The 19,128-nt window shown below is 42.5% G+C and overlaps 1 protein-coding gene across 7 annotated transcripts in view; it reads left to right on the forward strand.

The window, feature by feature from the left end:
- The window catches only part of Med12l (mediator complex subunit 12L), a 314,509-nt gene that overhangs the window by 45,952 nt on the left and 249,429 nt on the right, over positions 1-19,128 (forward strand). For all 7 annotated transcript variants that reach the window (XM_060378349.1, XM_060378355.1, XM_060378351.1 and 4 more), the window contains 6 exons: positions 7,737-7,906; positions 11,343-11,453; positions 12,625-12,894; positions 15,471-15,620; positions 16,334-16,433; positions 16,689-16,825. In XM_060378349.1, coding sequence (XP_060234332.1) covers positions 7,737-7,906; positions 11,343-11,453; positions 12,625-12,894; positions 15,471-15,620; positions 16,334-16,433; positions 16,689-16,825 — 938 coding nt within the window. The remainder of the gene's footprint in view (positions 1-7,736; positions 7,907-11,342; positions 11,454-12,624; positions 12,895-15,470; positions 15,621-16,333; positions 16,434-16,688; positions 16,826-19,128) is intronic.

A 19,128-nucleotide genomic window follows, 5' to 3' on the forward strand; every position in this document is an offset into this window, starting at 1 on the left:
TCACTGTGCACAGCCTGTTGGAAGCCCAGTATCTCCTTGCCCCTCACAGAAAGGCAGGGTTAGCTGCCTGAGGCTGGGAGAGATGTCCTGGGATGCGGGATGAAGGGTTACCTGGGAGTTTTCTTCTGTCTTGCAGGTGTATTAGTTAGAACACAAACCAGGAAACTTAAAATCCACCCCACACTTGCCGTATATGTGCATGTTAAATAGATAAATACATACATGTCAAAAAGCACAGAATGCTCAAGGTGGGCTAATGATGTTTTGTTGTTATTGTTTTGTTTTTTTCCTACTGTCTCCCGTCCTTCTCTTCAGATAGTTCATAATATTCCAATTTCTTGGATGTCCTCTGAGATGTATTTCACCATATTTTAAAATGGTCTTCACAGGCCTCGGTGTTTGTTCCACAGGTGCATGGTGTACATATAGTGGCCTTGGTCCTTTAAAAAGCTGTAAGCTGTTAACCTTTTCATGACTTATTTCAAAGAGCTGGATCTTTCTGTAGTTTGAAATGTTAATTCTAGGATAGTTAGAAAACTCCTTAAAAATAAAAAAAATAAAATAAAAAAACTAGGAAGGGGCTTCAGTTTTAGAGTCATTTTACATAAAGTATGTGTAGCCTTCAAAGCAAATTGTCTTCAGTGAACTTTTCTAAAGCCGGAGGAGTCAGCTCTGCTGCACTGGAGTCCAGACTGCACAGAGCATTTGTGTAGAGAGCAGTTAATAGTCGTTGGGTCATCAGGTAGACTGTGATGCAGGTAAAGTGCATAGACCATAATTACGGGAGCGAGTGAGGTTCAGCATCTCATCTTTAGAAAAACAAAGTGTGGGGCATGTGGGGCTGTCGGTGTCAGGCCTGAGGACTGTGGTCTGGCTCTTCTGTAGAATGCGGAAGCTACTGTGTTAAATGGCTTCTGGGTCTAGAGTTATATTGTAGGGTCACCTGGTGATAAACTGTCTCATGTTTTGTCTTCACAAAAGGCTTTTAGCTGAATGGGTTGGTTTACAAGTGGAAGCTTTAGAGCAGCTCCTCACCTGTGTGTGTGTGTGTGTGTGTGTGTGTGTGTGTGTGTGTGTGCATGTGTGCATGTGCATGCGTGTATGTACATAGGACTGTGTGTGAGAGAAACACTGAGTCATTTTTATTGTTGAAAGTTTTCTCAAACTACCATGAGCACCATGATCACAGCATGAATTTCCTTTCACGGGGAAGGAAAGGGGAAAGTGGACTTTTGGTTTTGTTATACAAGGGATTGAGGCTTTTCCTACCAGCTGTAACAGAGCTGGGAGTGTAAGAATACACTCAGGTTTGCTGCTTTGCCGGGGAGCTGGCAGCGGCTGTCCCTGTCCAGCCGCCCTCCCCCGTCGTCTCTTCTTCTGCCACCAAGATCCTCAGGGGGCCGCTCTCCCTTCATTCCTCAGGTCTCTTCTCCCACCTGGGGCACAGGTCCACAAGCCTGCTGTGGGGAGGGCGCAGTGTGCTGTGGGCACAGGGAAGTGAAAGCGTTAGCTGGCAGACAAGTCTGTTGTCTTGCTGGAAGCTTTCTCTCCTGGGCCTGGTCCCAAGGCAGAGGAAACTTGTCCTAAGGGGTTAATTAAAAGAATCAGCTCACTCTTTGTAAATATGCCCTGTTTTTCCATACTGCGGATATCATACCATGCCAAGGCAAAGGTCATTGGCCACTGAGGTGTCTACAGAAATCTGCATGTCTGTAATGCTCCCAAAATTAAAAGTGTAATTAAAGCAAGAAATTAGTGTAGCAAAGCTTAATCCAGCCTTCTACCTTTAAGTTTTTTTTTTGTGTGTTCCACATAGTAGCACTATTATCTCTGAAGGCAGTCCACTCTGGATCCCGAAAGCTCTCTAATCTACCAGCCCTTTCCTTCACCTTTGTCATCAGGCTGGCTACTGTTTTCCCTGGCAAGAATGCCATTGCCACCTCTCCTCTTTGTTCCTGCCAGGGTCATGTCCCTACTGAACTTGGTAGCCCCACTCACTTTGTTTATACAGCTTCCTGAGAGTTAGCCTTCATTTACAAATCTGATCCTCATATTCCTTTGACAAGAATTCTTCAGTGCCTTTTAATCATTTGTGGTAAAAGGATATACTCCCCTAAAACAGGGTCTGAGTTGCTGGTTGAGAAGATTCTGGGAAACGGATACGTGTTTCTCTGGTGCCCTCTGGTGTTCATTCCACACTCATTTGGGAACCTCTAGCTTCTGGAGACTTCCGCTTCCATTATCAGCATCACCAGAAACAGTGCAAAGCTGCTTCGGCCCGTGAAACTCATTTGAGCCTTCCCTCTAGAAGTGAAGAATGCCACCTTTCTGCTCCTCTCCCGAGTCCCAGTATACCAGAGCATTCTGGTCTCTCTGTATTCCTGTGTCTCTTTGGACCTCAGGAATGACGTGTGTCAGGTGGTTTCTCTCTTAATTCTCTCAGAAGCTCCCAGCAGAACTTCCAGCCTGTAGTAGAAAATGTTTGTTTCTAAATACCAATGGCTTTAATTTTAGACATATTTTATTTGTTTTGTTCTAGACTATATATATTTTTTAATTTCACAGCAGCAGAAGTTTGTATAATATGCAGTGTCTCTGGAAAATAAAGCCAGTTTAAAAATAATACAGGAGAATCCTGTATGCTGAAAAAAAACTAGATAATTATTTGATAATTTATTTACTTTTTTGGCACATATGAACTCTCTACTGCTAACTCACATCCAGGACAGAGGAGACATTTAAAGATTTATTATTATTATTAATTTATTGTCCTTCTGTCCATGTGTTTGTAACATGTGTGGGGGTAACTATGGAGGGTCATTGGCTCCCTTGCAGCTGGAGTCTTAGATGGTTGTGGGCTGTCTGAGGTGTGAGCTTGGAGCTGAACTCAGGTCCTTGGGAGGGCAGCAAGTGCTCTCGCCTGCCAAACATCTTCCCAGCCACAGGCAAGTGTTTTAAAAGGATTAATGTGTCCAGGAACATTGCTCTGTAGTGTGTCTGCAGTGTACAGTGGCTTCTTTCACACTCCCACACTCTCTGTGCTCTCTTTGATTCCCTCTCCAGCCCGAGGGGCATGTTTACTGATAGTTCAGCAGAACACAGTAGCCTAGCCAGGGCTTTGGCTCTCTTGGTCTCATATCATACTGGGGTGGTAGCTGCGATCCGGACTGCTGGTCAACACACTGGCAACCACTTTTTGATCCCACAAGTAAGCACCAGCCAGATGTGGATTTTGGGAAATTATAACTTTAAAAATTATTCTGTCGTGGATATTAAAAGGAAAAAAGAAAAGAATGTAGGAGAGTGTAAGCCCCTTTGCCATCTATCCAGCTTTAACCATAAACCTATGGCCACTCTGGTTTCTTCCTCTCATCTCCCTCAACTGCCCTCTATTCTGTGAATCATGGAATTTCTTTTACCTTGTGAAATGTAGATAATTTCATACTTGAAATTAAGTGTTTATATAACTCATATAATTCATATGCTATATATACAAGTACCCTGTTTATAAAGTTAGCCCAGTGATGTTTGTGTGTTCCTACTTATGGTGCTGTGTTTTTTTGTGACTAAGTTTACCTAAGGAGCATCAGCACACATCTCCTCACTCCAGACGGGAGCCGAGGACAGAAGCAGCACCTGCTGTCTGCTGGCAGCTAGTGTCCACTGTCCCTTTCTAGAGTCGTTCGTGCACTTACCAATCAGTTTTTCCATCGCACTCATTGTGCTAATGTCTCGTCTTTACAGTGATAGAGGTATTAATTATTAATCTTTATTTTGCAGAAGAGGAAATTGAGAGTTAGCCAAGGTTCAGGACTTTGCTGCATCTTTCATAACCAGTGAGTGGTAGATCAGGGGTTCCGACTGTAGATAACCATCTAGTGCCTTCTAGTGCCAACATGTCTCTGATAATGTCACACCACCAGGCCTCTTCGCCTTTGGCATGCTGTGTTTACTACCAGGATGGTTGCTCCTCTCTCTTCTGCTTGGTACCCAGCTCCCCGTTCCTCTCACGGAGCGTCATCTATTAACACTGTGTGCTTATAAATTCGGGTGTCTGATGAATAGAGTGGCTGTGTGTCATATTTGGTTTTTACTACTGGTCGCTTAGCCTTACATCTCTCACAGTCTCACGGCTCTTGCATCCGTGCAGTGTGGGGGCAGGCAGACTCTGTGACTTCTGCACCCCTCTGGGCCAGCCTTCTTTCCGTTCTTTGGGTATGGCATTAGCGAAGATGGCCTTGTGCTTCTGGGGTCCTGGAGTACGAGGAAGAGCACTGATGAAACCCAGCAACAACCTTGTTCTTTTCGTTCTTGACCCAGCAGCATGCCGATTAGCGTTCTTGTCCACAATTCGAGCACTCTAGCTTTGCAGACTTCAGTGTGAGAGTACGGGTGTGGCCGTGTTGTCTGGGTTACTTGAACTGGGAAGGACTCTCCACTTTTAGAACCTTCTTTGGTCACATTTCTCTAAATTTCGACTGTGATTCTCTCTAGCCAATCTTCCCTACAACCTTTATTTTCTGTCTTTCACCTGAACCCGCCAGAGCCTCTTAAGCCTACTCATGGGTGCAGGGACTCAAACCTCAGTCCTCTTCAAGAACAACCAGTGCTCTAAATCACTGAGCCGTCTCTCCCTCCCCATCTGTGTTCAGGTCTTAATGATGGTTTTATGTGGATCCTAATTCTTAATCTTTTGTTATTTTGCCACAGATCGCTGGATCATCTTAGTCACATTATGATTCCATGTCTGATGTTGAAGTGTTGAGAGGGCTGTATTTATTAATTCCTAAAGGGAGTTCAGGTTGCAAAGTCGTATGTTCAGCGATGAAAGAAAGAAAAGATATGCATATTCTTATAAAAAGATTCAGTTTCTTAAAAGGGTGTCTTCCTCTACCATTTTCTACCATAATCCTATTTTAGTGAATATGTAGCCAGACCAGCAGCCGGCAAGTCCTGAGGCTTCTACCATCGCACCCGCCTCTTCCCCCTCAGGTCACAAGCCTGGCTTTTTACCTGAGTGCTGGGGATTTGAACTCACGAGGATAACTGTGCAGCCAGTACTGCCCAATGAGCCCTCTTTCCAGCCAGTCTATCCATAGATGGGTTTTGACTGCAGATTAAGCCATCCACGGATGGAAAATACTTGAAAAAAATTACAGCTGCCCTGAACATGTATAGACTTTTGGACTTGTCCTTATGCACACAGTAGTATAACATGTACTTGTGTAACATTTACATTGTATTTTATGTAATAAATGTAGGAAAGATGTAGAGTATGAAGAGGATATGCCATGGTTTTGTGCACATGCTGCTTTCTTACTTATTTTTCCATGTGTGTGTTGTGCCTGTGTGTATGACACATGGGTACACGTGGGTACACGTGTTTGTGCGTGCATGCGTGTGGAGGCCCAAGGCTGGCATTGGGTGTTTTTTTGCTTTCTCTCCACCTTACCTATTGAGCAGAGCTCACTGATTACTGTGGGTCTGTGTCTGCCTCCCTTGCACTGGGGTTACAGTTCTGCCTCCCTGACTGCCTGACATTTACTTGCATTCTGAGGACAGAACTCTGCCCTCGCCCTTGGTTGGTAAGTGCCTTACTGGCTGAGCCGCCAGCCCAGACCATGCGGTTTCACATAGGACCTGGGGCACCTGTGCACTTGGTGTCTATGCGTGGTGGAAGGGCAAGCCCCACTTTCCTGTGGATAATGTGGACAACTTCATATTCAAGTGGTGATCATAGATGATGGGATTAAGTGGGATATTGTGCGCTTTCTTCTGTAGTTTGTATGTGTATTACAGGGTTCCTATTGTAAACTTGTATATTTAAAAAAAATGAAGATAATGCCTTAGACAAAGTAGGAATGAACAGATTTGTGTTATTTTTAGTTCTGCCATGGGTTTGTTAGCAGTATCTTACTGCGGGCAAGTTACTCTCAAGGTTTGCTGCACAGAGCTCAGGGTCTGTATCATTGTTTCTGTGTTTGCTTATTATAGGTAAGCTCTGCTTGTCTCAGCAGATGGTTGATGTTCTGATAGAACAAGAGTCATGAGACCATCAGTCCATGTCACAAGGGGACAAGGAAATGATGGCATTCATAGTGGAATGTCTTGGTTTTAGTTTCAGTTGATCGGTTTTGCTGATAATATCTTGTAACCAGTGGCGCTTTTGGGGAAGAAAATGTTTAACTCAAACAGAGCATCAGTGTAATTAGTGTCTGATCATGCCTTTGCACTGCTTTATCACCGGAGTCTAACAGCTTTGGTGTGCACTTATGTTTTATTTGTTTATGTCACTTTATTTTTTTTCACATAGGATTTCATGTAGCCCAGGCTGGCCTTATGCTTACTAGGTAGGCAAGAATAACCTCCAGTTCCTCTTGCCTCCACCTCCTAATGGTGGGATTATAGACTTTCACTACCACAACAGACTGAGTTTTAATTTACAAGACGTAGTTGGAACCAGTGATTAAACTAACAGTTAACCGTGGTTATCACTGGGTGTGGTTGACTGATAAAGGGAAAGTGCTCAGTTACTGTCAGACAGTCGTTTCTGCTTCTCCCTTCTGAGAGGGTGGGAGAACCAAGTGATGGCAAAACATTGTGTGGAGCCGTTTCCTTGAAATGGCCTCTTAGAAAATGTTGCTTTCCTAAGTCCTTGGGGGAAACTTGGCTACAAGCGTGCAGTTACTACATTTTTGCCCACAGAATGGGCTAAAGTTAGTATCATATCCTATTTGGTTGCCAGAGGCAACAGTTTAATTTGTGCCCCAGTGGTAGTCATTTTAAAATAATTTTAGTAATTGTGTGTATGTGTGTGTGTGTGTGTGTGTGTGTGTGTGTGTGTGTGTGTGTGTATGAGAGAGAGAGAGAGAGGGAGGGGGGAGGAGGGAAGAAGAGAGGAAGGAGGGAAGGGCAGGGAGAGAGGATTGCACCAATATGGAGGTCAAAGGACAGCCTTAGTTTTTGGTTCTTCTTCCACCTTGTCTGAGGGAAGGCTTCCTTGTTTGCAGTTAAGCTGAGGTGCTCCCACCAGGCTCCCTGTCCCATAAGCTTTCAGGGATCCTCCTGATTCTGCCTCCTGTCTTCCCATAAGAGCACTGGAGATTTCAAACATGTGCTGTCTACCTGGATAGATGTAGGTTTGGGGGTTCAGACTCAAGTCCTCACACTAGCATAGCTGAGCCATCTCCCCAGCCCCCTGTCCCATTTTCTGGTCTATTTTTTCTACCTCCTTTTTATTTCTTAGCTTTTAATGCCTCTCACTCAGCCTGACTTTCTGCATTCTGGGCTATCAGTGCTCGTTGAAGAAAGCAAAACAACTGAGGTACAGATGGTTTTGTCAGGGTCACACATGCTCGTGTGTGTGCACATCCCTCCCCTCCCTTCTCCCCTCCTCCTTCTTTCCCCTTCCCTTTCCTCCCCTTTTCTTCTTGTCTCCTCCTTCTCCAATGACCCTTCCATGGATTTGTGATACTGTCATTTATCACACACAATAAAATTCATGTACTGGTATCTTTTAGGGTCACAGAAGCACAGGAGTAGGATGGCTTAGTCCTCCTGAGATCTGGCCAGGCTCTGGGCAGGCTTTTTGAGTAATGGCTGCACATGCAAAAGCCATTTTTATGCAACAAATGTTAGATTTGAAAATGTCTCTTCAGGATAATAGGAGGGGGAGTGAATTCTTACAGCTGTGTCTGCAATTAGAACTCTCTCTCTCTCTCTCTCTTTTAATGCAGAGTGGACACAGATATCTACCAGATACCTCAGAGAGCAGTTGGTCAAAATCTCTGACTTTTACCACATGGCCTCCAGTACAGGCGATGGTCCTGTCCCTGTGCCACCAGAGGTTGAGCAAGCCATGAAGCAGTGGGAGTACAACGAGAAGCTGGCATTTCACATGTTTCAGGTAATCTAATCATAACATGCACGAAAAGAACACCTTCCAAAAGAACACGTGATGCTCAGCCAACAGGGGTGCATGCTGAGAGATGGGTTGCCAGGTGAGTGTATCATCCTGCAAACATCACAGAGTATACTTAATGTATAAATGCAGATGGTATAGCCTGCTACATGATTCGACTAACGACGCAGTATATGCCTGTTGTATATGGTCTGCGGTTGACCAAGAAAACCATGCTGGCCAATGTCTATAGTTATCTTTCCTGGGCCTAAATAATATATCTTTATATATACACTTATAATTGATGCATTCATGGAAAGAAGTTTGACATTTCTTTGTATGTAAATGACATTTTTGGGGCAAGTTCTTGCTGGTCTTGAACTCACTTTATGTAGACCATGTGGCTTTCTCTGCCTCCCAAGTACTGGGGTCACAGGCATGCACTACAGTGCCAGGTACATCGCTTACAGTGCATTCAAGGTAAGTAACATGTGTGCTCTGTGATGAGAGTTTATTACATTCATCCGCAGTTGTTTGTGGCCTCAGGTACTTCAGCGCCATTAATTACTTTGTGAATGTGCTATTAAGTATCGTGCTCCTAAATTCTATATTCATTTAGAAATACCTTTGTACTGACTGATGCTTCTTAGCTCATCGGATCGCCTCTGCCACCAAATTATTCCATATAAAGGTCATCTTCATTTACCTCAGTTGTATCTTGAAGTCAAAATTAAAGGGGAAAATTAAGGGCAACCAGGACCTACTGAATTCTCACTCAGACAAGCTGCTGGAATCCTTATTGACCAGTAGGGATTAGTTGCATTGTTATTTGCCTTTTTAAAGTTTTTTAAAATTCTTGACAAGGTATATTCAGCTAAAATCCTGTTATTAGCCCAGATTTTCATTATCCATTTTGTTAATCAAAGAGGAAAGAAATATGTGCTTTTTAAATGTTCCATTTAGAACTTTAATTAGTAAGTAAGTTTAATTAGGGAGTGAGTTGTAGAAACAGCTCAAACATAAAACAAACAAACAAATGGCCTTGTGGTTCTTTTGGGAAGTAGCATAGTTTTTAAGTGAATAAAGACAGCTGTTACAAACCCCAGCTCTGTTTGTGCTGAGCTGCTTCACAGCCAGCTCTGCACTGATCATGTAGTTTACATCTCAGAAGTGTGTTTTCCCAGCATGCTTAGAGCTTTAGAAAGATGATATAGTATAGCAGCAACATTTATTAAATCCAGTGTGCGTGTGTGTCTGTGTGTGAATACATGTGTGTTTGAGTGTGCGTACATGTGTGTCCTGGCATGTGTGTGCAGGTCAGAGCATAACCTGTGGGATTTTCTTCCGACTGTGTTGGTTCCAGGGATTGCGCTCAGGTCTTCTGGCTTGGTGGCATAGGTCTTCACTAACGCTGATGTATCTTGCCAGCCAGGATGTTTTTGTTTTTTTTTTTTTAAATAAAAAACAGGTATTAAAATAATGACAGTTGATGTCAACTTTTAAAAGTTTTCTTTTAATAATTTAATTTACTTTGTTCTGCGATGTAAGGTACCCTGGCATATACCCGTGCAAACACACTTACGCAGAAAATAAGAATAGGAATATGTAAGCACTAAAAGTTTTGTTTTAGTTATTTGTGTGTTTGTGTGTGTATATATATAATACATATACACACATGTGCTATTGCTTGCTCTGTCTGCATGGATGCCTGGAGGCCAAAGGTCAACCTTAAGAATTAATGCATTGTCAGGAGCTGTCCATTTTGGGTTTGAAACAAGGTCTACCACTGGGACTTTAGGTTTAGTCTAGGCTGGCTACTAATGAGCTCCAGGGTTCTGCCTTTACCTATTTCTTTGCTCTGGGGCTGCAAAGGCATGCTACCCTGTTTATTTTTTTTTAATTATTAAATGTTTTATGTGGGTACTGGGAATTGAACTCGGGCCCTTACACTTGCATGGCAAACATTTTCTCTGTGACCTGTCTCCCCAGCCCTAGGATTCCTTTTTAAAATTAATTTTACCTTGTAAAATTACATCATTACTCATTAATGTAAAGTTTATGTAAGTGTCTTTAAGATTTTAAATACTGCATATGATTTGCCTAAAACTGGACTTGTTTCCTAATTTGAAGAGTTTTTCATTCTGTGAATCATAACGCAAGACTTGTGGGGATCGGGACCCTGGGGACGAGGGTGAGTGGCTATAGAGCCCACACAGAATCCCTGAATCAGACTCTGGAGACCAGACCCAAAGATGGAGATCTATCTTTATTGTCCAGTGTAAAGGCTTTTATATGATTGCAAGGCCAATCAGACCATCCCATGCTAGCCTCAAGGACCAGTAACCATCAATCAGGTGGTACAACTGTATGGAAATGGGGGGCAAGTAGGGACACCTTAGGAGACTTCGGTGAAGAAGGGGGAAGCAGTCACTGTCCTAGCCTGGGATCCATTTTGGGACTTCACTAGTGAGCTAGGAGTCTCTAGTGGATCAGGACCTTTCAAGGAACTGTAGGAGTCACTGACGCCTCACTCGCCATTCCCTATGGGGCTCCAAAAGGCCTACCATGACACTCCCCACAAAGACGACACCATGGCATTAAGTGCATGTGCCTAGACAATCATATAAATATATTTGTGCCTGTCTCTGTGTGTGTGTGTGTGTGCGCGCGCGTGTGTGTACATGCAGCCATGTACTTGTGCATGTGTATGTGTGTGTGAAGGCAGTTGACAAAGGGTGCTTATATCAGGCATAGTGGTTTCTTTAGAGATGGAGCTCAGTCGCAGACCACTTATCAAATGGCTTGGGTCAGAAGAAGAAGAAAGTTAAGGGAAAAGATCATGTCACTCCCGTGGGATATTCTGTAAGTGTGTGGAGATGTAGTTACTTTTCAGCATGGTTGTATAGAATTGTTTTCTACATTTTAATTCAATAGTTTAATTAAAAGTGCATCTTCTTTGTAATGGGTCATAAATCAATATTTCGAATTGTACATCTATAGGTAGGCAAATCTGAGAGTCATTTAAGAATTAATCTGGGCCAGAGTATGGTGGGAGTTTTCAGACCTTCGAGACGCTGGTATGAGCAGTCTTTGCACAGAGTCATCACCATGAGCCCCATTTCCTCCCTGAAAATCAGTTCATGCTCCTAATATCTTGGTGAGGGTGCGTCATGCCTAGCCTGGGATGGCTTTTGAGTATCTGTTAGCATTTTTAAGAACTCAGTTTAGAATGCAGCAGGTTAACAGAAACAAAAATAAAACCTCAGACCACACACAGCCCTTGTCGTTCCCAAAACTCTCTAGGCCTTTTATTTTGTTTGGCAAGACCTTCCTGGTGCAGCAATAACACAGGGTTGAAATTACATTTTAGCGTATCTAAAACAAACAAACAAACAAACCTCTTGGGTTGTGACATCAGTAGTCTAATTTTTCTTCATTTAAGGAAGGAATGTTAGAAAAACACGAGTATTTGTCGTGGATCCTGGACGTCTTGGAAAAGATCAGACCTGTGGATGACAGCCTTCTTAAGCTCCTTTTGCCACTGATGCTGCAGGTACGGCACACTGCCCTCCACCCAGTCAGCTTTGTGGTGAGACATGAGTGATAAAAATGACTAGGGAAGGAGGGGTGGGAAAGGGGGAAATAATTTCTTTTAAAAGGGAAAGAAAAATGTTCCAAATACTGTGAAATATTTGTATTGCTGGTCCACTGTTGTTGTTGTGTTTTTTTTTTTTTTTTTAACCCAAATATAATTTCACCACAGGGTGGTTTTCTCTTCTATCGGCACAGTGCAGCCTCTAAGTGCTGGCTCTGTTTCCAGGTACTGTGGGATAGAGAACAGCATTACCCGCATTCTTATGAGAGCTTTTAAGTACATTGGGCTAAGACCAATTTGTCAAATAATCTATTAAATATAGGTTATCTGAATGAGGTTAATTTTTTTTTTTTAGAAAAGTAAGATATAGATGTTTTGATAATTCAGATGAGTTGAAAGTGCATCGTTGGGTTGCCTTTCTCTGTGTCACTTATACCTGCCCCTGAAGTCACACATATGGGGATGCTGTGTTTCCCCTCTAAGGTATCCCTTGGGATAGCCCGTGTTTACACTACTTATTTAGCCCCTTGCCAGATGGGTGTTTGACCACTTGCAAAGTGGCTACCATGAACTGAGATACACCGTAAGTATAAAATGCACGCCAGATTTCAGACTGTATGTAAGAATGTGTACTCGGGATACTTTTACATGAATTACTTGTTGAAGTGATACTATCTGAAAACATTGTGTTAAACACAAATGTCTTATTCTTTCTAACTTTTATTTCCCCCTTTTAAAGATTTGTTTTTACTCCTGTGTATATGTGTGTGCCTGCGTGAACTTCTGTGCACCACATGCACGCAGGTGCCTATCGAGGACAGAGGGCCTTGATCCCTTGGATCTGGTGTTAGAAGTCGTTGTGAGCTCTCTGATGTGGGGGTGCCAAGAACCGCACACTGTGCGTTCTGTAACGGCTGAACTGCTTCTGGAATCCCTGCTTTATTTTCTTAATGCTTATAGAAAACTCAAGACTGCGCAGCTCGCTTTATGTTACTATTGGGTAACATTGGTCTATATTGTACATAGGACTTCTTCTTTTTTTTTTTTTTCTGGTGAAGGAAAGTAATATTGTAATAGTTGTTTCGAGGCGTAAGACATGACTGACTCCCGCTGTCCTTCTGCTTCTCAGTACTCGGATGAGTTTGTTCAGTCAGCCTACCTGTCTCGTCGTCTAGCGTACTTTTGTGCCCGGCGTCTTTCCCTGCTACTGAGTGATAGCCCCAACCTCCTTGCCGCTCACTCACCCCACATGATAATTGGAGCAAACAACACGAGTATTGGGACCTCCAGTCCTGGTGCTCCTGGCCCTGGGATGAGCCCTGTGCAGCTGGCCTTCTCAGATTTCCTTTCCTGTGCACAGCATGGACCCTTGGTTTATGGACTTAGTTGTATGTTGCAGGTAAGTCCATAATGGTCCGTATTATTTTATTAAAATTCACTGTGGGAAGGACCTGGTAACTTAAAATAGAAATTTATGATGTATCACACACTGTGTTAGTTCACCCTGAGCGGTTTGTTGTGTCTATGAAGAAGGAAACTATTGTGATTGCCGTTCTGGTGTTTTTGTTGACTTAGAGACAGGGTCTCACCTTGTAGCCGATATTAGGCTAGAACTTTGAGAGTCCTCCAGCCTTAGTCTCCTGAATGCTGTGACTCCAAGTGAGTGCTACCATGTCTGGCTATTTGTCACCTTTTTAGTATGGTTAAGCAGTTCAGGTGTGTATCCTTCAAGGAGAACCCATAGTTCAGTTGAGATAGCTTCTCTGGGGAGCATTCTTTGTGTCTGCAGTTGGTATCTTGAGCCTGATGCCTCCGTGTTTCTTTAGAGTCAGGCAATGTTGCTTGCCCTCTACTTGAGCAGAGCAGTGTGCTGTCCCTGGGTCCTTCAGTCAGGCATAAGGGCAGTTCTTTCCCATACCTGCCATGTCAGTGTTCAGTTTCTGTTTCTTGAATTCTTAGTGTGTCTTGCTTTTCAACAAGGGGCTCTGGAATCAGGGAATCCTGGAAGACATGGTCCCTAAGATAGTAGAGCTCACTGTCCTGATAAAGACTTTCAGATTCAGTTTGGGTATCATATGCTAAGTGTTAATGGAGGATTGCGCAAGGGGCTATGATGGTTAAAAAGGGAACTTTTATTCAGCTTTGCCAGGTAGCCAGGTTTGTCTTTTTTCTAGGCAAATTTGGTAGTTGTTTTGTAGTTTCGGTGGAAAAAGTGTCCCTGGCAGAGAGGGACTAGCACAGAAAAAGGGCCAGAGGACTTGGTAGTTATTCTGTGTGCAGTCTAGTGGGGTAAGTGAGTGGAAGGCCCACGGGGGCCTTGGGCTAAAGTGCCCTTGGATGGTTTGGTATCCAGGAAGTGACACTGTCAGTTGTCAGTTAATTGTTTTATCCAGAGAATAGGGAAGGTTTGTGAGAGAGGAGAGCTCAGGAAGAGGTCAATGAGGCAAAGAAATACATTTGGAAGCATGTAGGTAAGTCAGTTTGGGAGTGTTTGGACCCTTCTGTATCCTCGAGTTCAAACCAGAAGGGTCAGCTACCAGTAGGCTGAGAAAACTTGGAAAAAAAAAAAAGCTGTCTATGCTAAGCACACACAGACATTTTCATCTCATTTCCAAAATCACATGGTGTGACAGCTACTCACATGCCATTTATGAGCTGTAGAGATGATTTGAAGCTTGCAGGGGGATCACACAGGGTGTATATAAATACTATGCTGTTTTAGGTAGGAGACTGAGCATCTGTGGTCTTTGATTTCTGAGAGGAGCCTTGGAGCTGGTACCTCATAAATACCAAAGGATGCCAGGTAGTTGTTTTGTAGTTTCAGTGGAAAGAGTGTTCCTGACAGAGAGGGACTAGCATGGAATTTTTTTCCTCATAGACCCTCTAAGTGGTTGCATGCCTAGTTCTGAAGGTGAGGGCAGAGCACTGGTCAGTTGGGTGGTATTGGAGTTCCACAGGCCTGTTGGATGGTTCAGACGCTGAGGTGGGTTGGGACTATCCAAGAGCTTGTGGTGAGAAATGCCTTGCTGACCGGAAGGGATTGTGTGGCCGAGAGGTAATGAGGGGAGTCCATCAGAGAGAGTATGAGGTTTGTATATTCCGTGTAGAAAGAGAAAAACAGGAAATTGTAGTCTAGAAACAGACCAACAAGAGTAACAAAACTGCCGTCACAGTTTCTTTTGGAAACGTGTTAAGTAGTGGAGTAAGTTTGGTTTTATGCAGTGTTAGATAGCGACATATTAAGTCACTAATTTCTCGGAGCCAAACTTGAGATACAGCAGCTATCACTGATTGATGGACTGAGCGGTTGATTGGCAATTTTGAGATAAGGATAACCTGACCTGTGGAGATTGTGGAAAATGCTTCGTACATGCTGGCGAGTTTAAAAAAAAGTGTCCGTGAAAGTTTAGGATAGAGGTGGGTGAGTTATATTCTCCAGACCAAATCTAGCGTATGATCCAAGAACAGACGTCACATTGTTATTGTGTAACTGAAACAACGATAGAATGTGTGACAGAAACTGTAGGTGGCCTACAAAGCTGAAAATATTTGTTGTTTAGACTTTTATACAAATATGTGGATTATCCATCTGTTAGCATTTACGAAGCTTGAAGCCTCACTATTTAATAAATAAATAGTTTTTAAAGTTATGACCTTAGTACTTGATATCCTAATTGTATTTCTTCTCGTTTAACTATAAAACATTATTTGAAGTGACAAATATTATATTTTATTCAGCTTCCCACATGTCCTGTGTTGCAATACTATCCAAAAAGTTACACTTTATTTCTCAGTAGCTGTGATGATAACTCTTAAGTTTTGTCTTACCATTTGGGTAGCTAAGAATGGGAAAGGACATTCACATTTAAAAAATAACCTGGTTAATGTATAGGAAAGTGTCATTTTTATTGAAGTTGCTGTCAGTACTTTTCTCCTTCCTCTAAATGTCTGGACTATTATCTGCTTTATTTCTAGACTGTCACTCTGTGTTGCCCAAGTGCCTTGGTGTGGAATTATTCCACAAATGAAAATAAGATCGCAAACCCAGGCTCTCCCCTGGATCTGCTACAGGTCGCCCCTTCCAGCCTCCCCATGCCGGGTGGAAACACAGCCTTCAATCAGCAGGTAGACGTTTGCTTTGCTGCTTTAATGAAGGTTTTCAAGTCCCAGAAGAACCTAGGTGTGGTGGGCTATGCCTTGTCATGGTGTCTGTGATATCTTAATGCCTCTCCCAGCTCTGCCATGAGTCTAGGTGACTTTCTGGATTCCCCCCCCCACCCTTTTTTTTTTAATAGAGATGTTCATAGACTGTTCTGCCACCCAGGCAGTTGCCATCCAGACAGTTTTGGTGATGCTTATGATCCTGACTGTGAGCCCTGGAATAATAGTTTGTGATGCTCAGTAATTGTGTGTTTTTATTTGTGCTGCATTATTTGCCTCAAGATTTTTATGCAGCAGAAGTTTTGGGATTATCACTAATACTCAGCACAAGATACTTGTCTTTCACTGAGTTGTTTTCTTAAGTCACTGAAGCACTCCTCATTCATTTCTTGCTTAAACCAAAGATATTCCAGTCTCTGTCTCACCCTAACTGTTGTAAAGACATTTCACCTGTTACGTTTCCTGCAGGCATTTGTTTTTATAAGCATTAGTATTGAGACAAGTCATCACTTATACATTTAAAAATGCATGGTTCATGCAGGAATTTATGTTTCCTGTGATACAGTTAAGATTGGCATTCACCCAACAATGTTCTATACACACAGAAAATTTGACATGATTTAGGAAGCCATTGAGAGTTTCCAAGTACACCTTAACTTGAAGTGTTTATCTTTCAGGTTCGTGCAAGGATTTATGAGGTAGAACAGCAGATAAAACAACGAGGCCGAGCGGTGGAAGTTAGGTGGTCTTTTGACAAGTGTCAGGAGTCGACAGCAGGTACAGTATACTATGGAAGACTGAGTGGTCAGAGCATCACTGGGCTTTGCGCTTTCTTCTTTCTCACTCTTGCAAAGCACTTCACGTGAATGAAGGACCTTTAAGCCTTTCACTACTGGCTGTCCAAAATGTCTAGTTTAGTTCTTACAATTCCTTGATACTGTATGCTGAGAATTACAGGGCTCTTTTCCTAATGTAATTTTATTACTAAGATATTCTGGCTTTTTTAACTGCTTCCTTAATTTCTTAATCTAGGGGTGACGATTAGCCGGGTTTTGCACACACTGGAAGTCTTGGACCGTCATTGTTTTGACCGAACTGATTCCAGCAATTCAATGGAGACACTTTATCATAAAATTTTCTGGGCAAACCAAAACAAAGATAACCAAGAGGTATTCAGTATTACTGTTCTTGTTTTTGTCTTATTTTTTCTCATTCAATAAGTTTTAGCCAAGTTGTTAGTATGATGTATGTTTTATGAAAGCATGTGCATTACAAATCTTTATTTTTTGAGACCAAGGTGACTCACCGTTATTATAATGGAATGTCTGTTGGGTTCATTCTAACTTTATATATTGACAGGGAATATTTTTTAACCTTTCCTCGTCTTCTCTACATTGTAGTTTTAGTACAAGATTGACTTTATATAGATTATTTGGCTTTAATTTAGGAGTGTAATGTAGGCTGTAGCACAGCAGAGGGCAGCACATGGCTATGTATGAGAATGGTCTTTGAAACTTTTTAAATTTTTTTCCTATCAAAAGATTGTGAATGTAAAATTTTCAGTTACTGCTTTTCTTACTCAGTCCTCAGAGAAATAAAATACTTTTATTTCTATTTTAAAATAAAATAAAAATAAAAGAATTATTATTTTTTATTTTATTATAAAAATGGTCCTCATATATACAGCTTGTGTCACATACAAAGAATACTAAGGGAAGTCAGCACATTTTCATAGAAGACACTTTAGCTAGCTTATTACATGTCTTTGGTTTTTAAACTTTCCATTGGTCTTGGGTTTGTGGAAAGAAAAGATGAAAAAAATGAAACCAACCAAAATGCTTTGTTTCCTAAGCAGGAGCCTGGCACACATTCCAGAGTATTCCTCTTTTGGAATAATTTGTGAGCCGTTATCTTCTTCTCAAAAACAGGTTCAAGACTGTAGGAGCTACAGGGGATCAGTGTTGGGAGCACGGTGCACATTGAGTGGAGTTTTTGTCTCTTGGGAGTCTCTGCCGAAGTGAGTTTCTGTACTTAGCTGAGAGCATATGAGTCCATATGACTCTTAGCTCTCATGTTTTTCTTGTCCCCAAAGACAGAAACTTTCCATCCCTGTAATCAGGACCTTTGTGGCTAAAATGCTTCAGGAATAGTGAGATTTATTTTATTTTATTTTAATTTTTTTTGCATGTTGGTGAGAGTTGTCTGCAATGCCAGGGCTTTTTGTGCCAAGTGAACATATTTCTTGGGTTTTGCCCAATCGCATCCAGAACGCTTCAGCCTTGTTGCACTAACTAACTAAGAGTTCCTGCTCCAGGGCTGGAGAGATGGTTAGCAGGCTTGCTGCTCCTTCAAGCGGTTTGGATTACCAGCACACACATGGCCGCACAGAGCCATCTAAACTCCAGCTCTGAGGGATCCATCAACCTCCTGTGACCTGCAGAAGCACCAGGACTGCGTGTGCTGCACACACACGGAGGCCATACCCATACATGAAAAATAAATAAGCCTTTAGGAAAATAAATTAAAGCCTCATCCCGGTGGTTCTCAACCTTCCTAATGTTGCGTCCCTTTAGCTCAGTTCTTCATGTGGTGGAACCGTAAGATTATTTTGTTGCTGCTTCCTTACTGTCACGTTGCCGCTGTTAGTGAATCATAATAGTAAATGTCTGATAGGCAGGATATCTGTATCTGACGCCCTGTGAAAGGAAACTCAAATTACTCCCAACTAATTTCACAAGTAAGTGTTAGGGAGGCCACCTCATCAAGGGTGGAAATTAGGTTGCGATGTTTCTGAATAAACTTCCAGTGTTTCCAGGCTTCGAGTTTCTTCCCAGTGGGTACCTGGATCCTGCCATTGCGGGCAAGACCTTCTGCCAGGTTAAATTCCAGAAACACTTACTCTGTTTTAAAATTAACAAAAATGATTATTGTTGTAGTATAATTAGTATATTGAGAATTTCTCTTAAAATAGATTTTTATCTTTGTGGATTAGTTTTGTGATAAAATACCTTGCCAAAAAAGCAAAGCAAGTTAGGGGGGAAAAAAAAAACATTTATATTTTGGCTTATGTGCCAGAGGGCCTACTGTCCCTTATGATGGGCAGGAGATGTGACAGGAGGAAGGTGGGTGATGCTGGCCTGCCAGTCAGGAAGCAGAGTAATGGCATATCCTGTCCACACAGGAAGTAGAGAGAATAGGAAATGGGGCTGGGGCAAAATACCTCTGTCTACCCTCAGTGACACTTCTTCCATCTTAAAGGTTCCATGAACTTCCCAACCACCACCAGTTGGAGACCAGTATTGGAACATGTGAGCCTGTGGGGGATATTTGTCTTCACACCATAACACTCCTGGTCTGACTGTTTCTGATCTGAGAAGGAAGGCAGAGTTTGAGCCTCTTCCTAAGGAAGGCTTTCTCCGCTGTGCAGTTGTGGTGGTAGTTCCTGCCGCTAGAGGGCAATGTGGGCCCTAGA

Source organism: Meriones unguiculatus, chromosome 2, assembly GCF_030254825.1.
Source record: "Meriones unguiculatus strain TT.TT164.6M chromosome 2, Bangor_MerUng_6.1, whole genome shotgun sequence".
NCBI lineage: Eukaryota > Metazoa > Chordata > Mammalia > Rodentia > Muridae > Meriones > Meriones unguiculatus.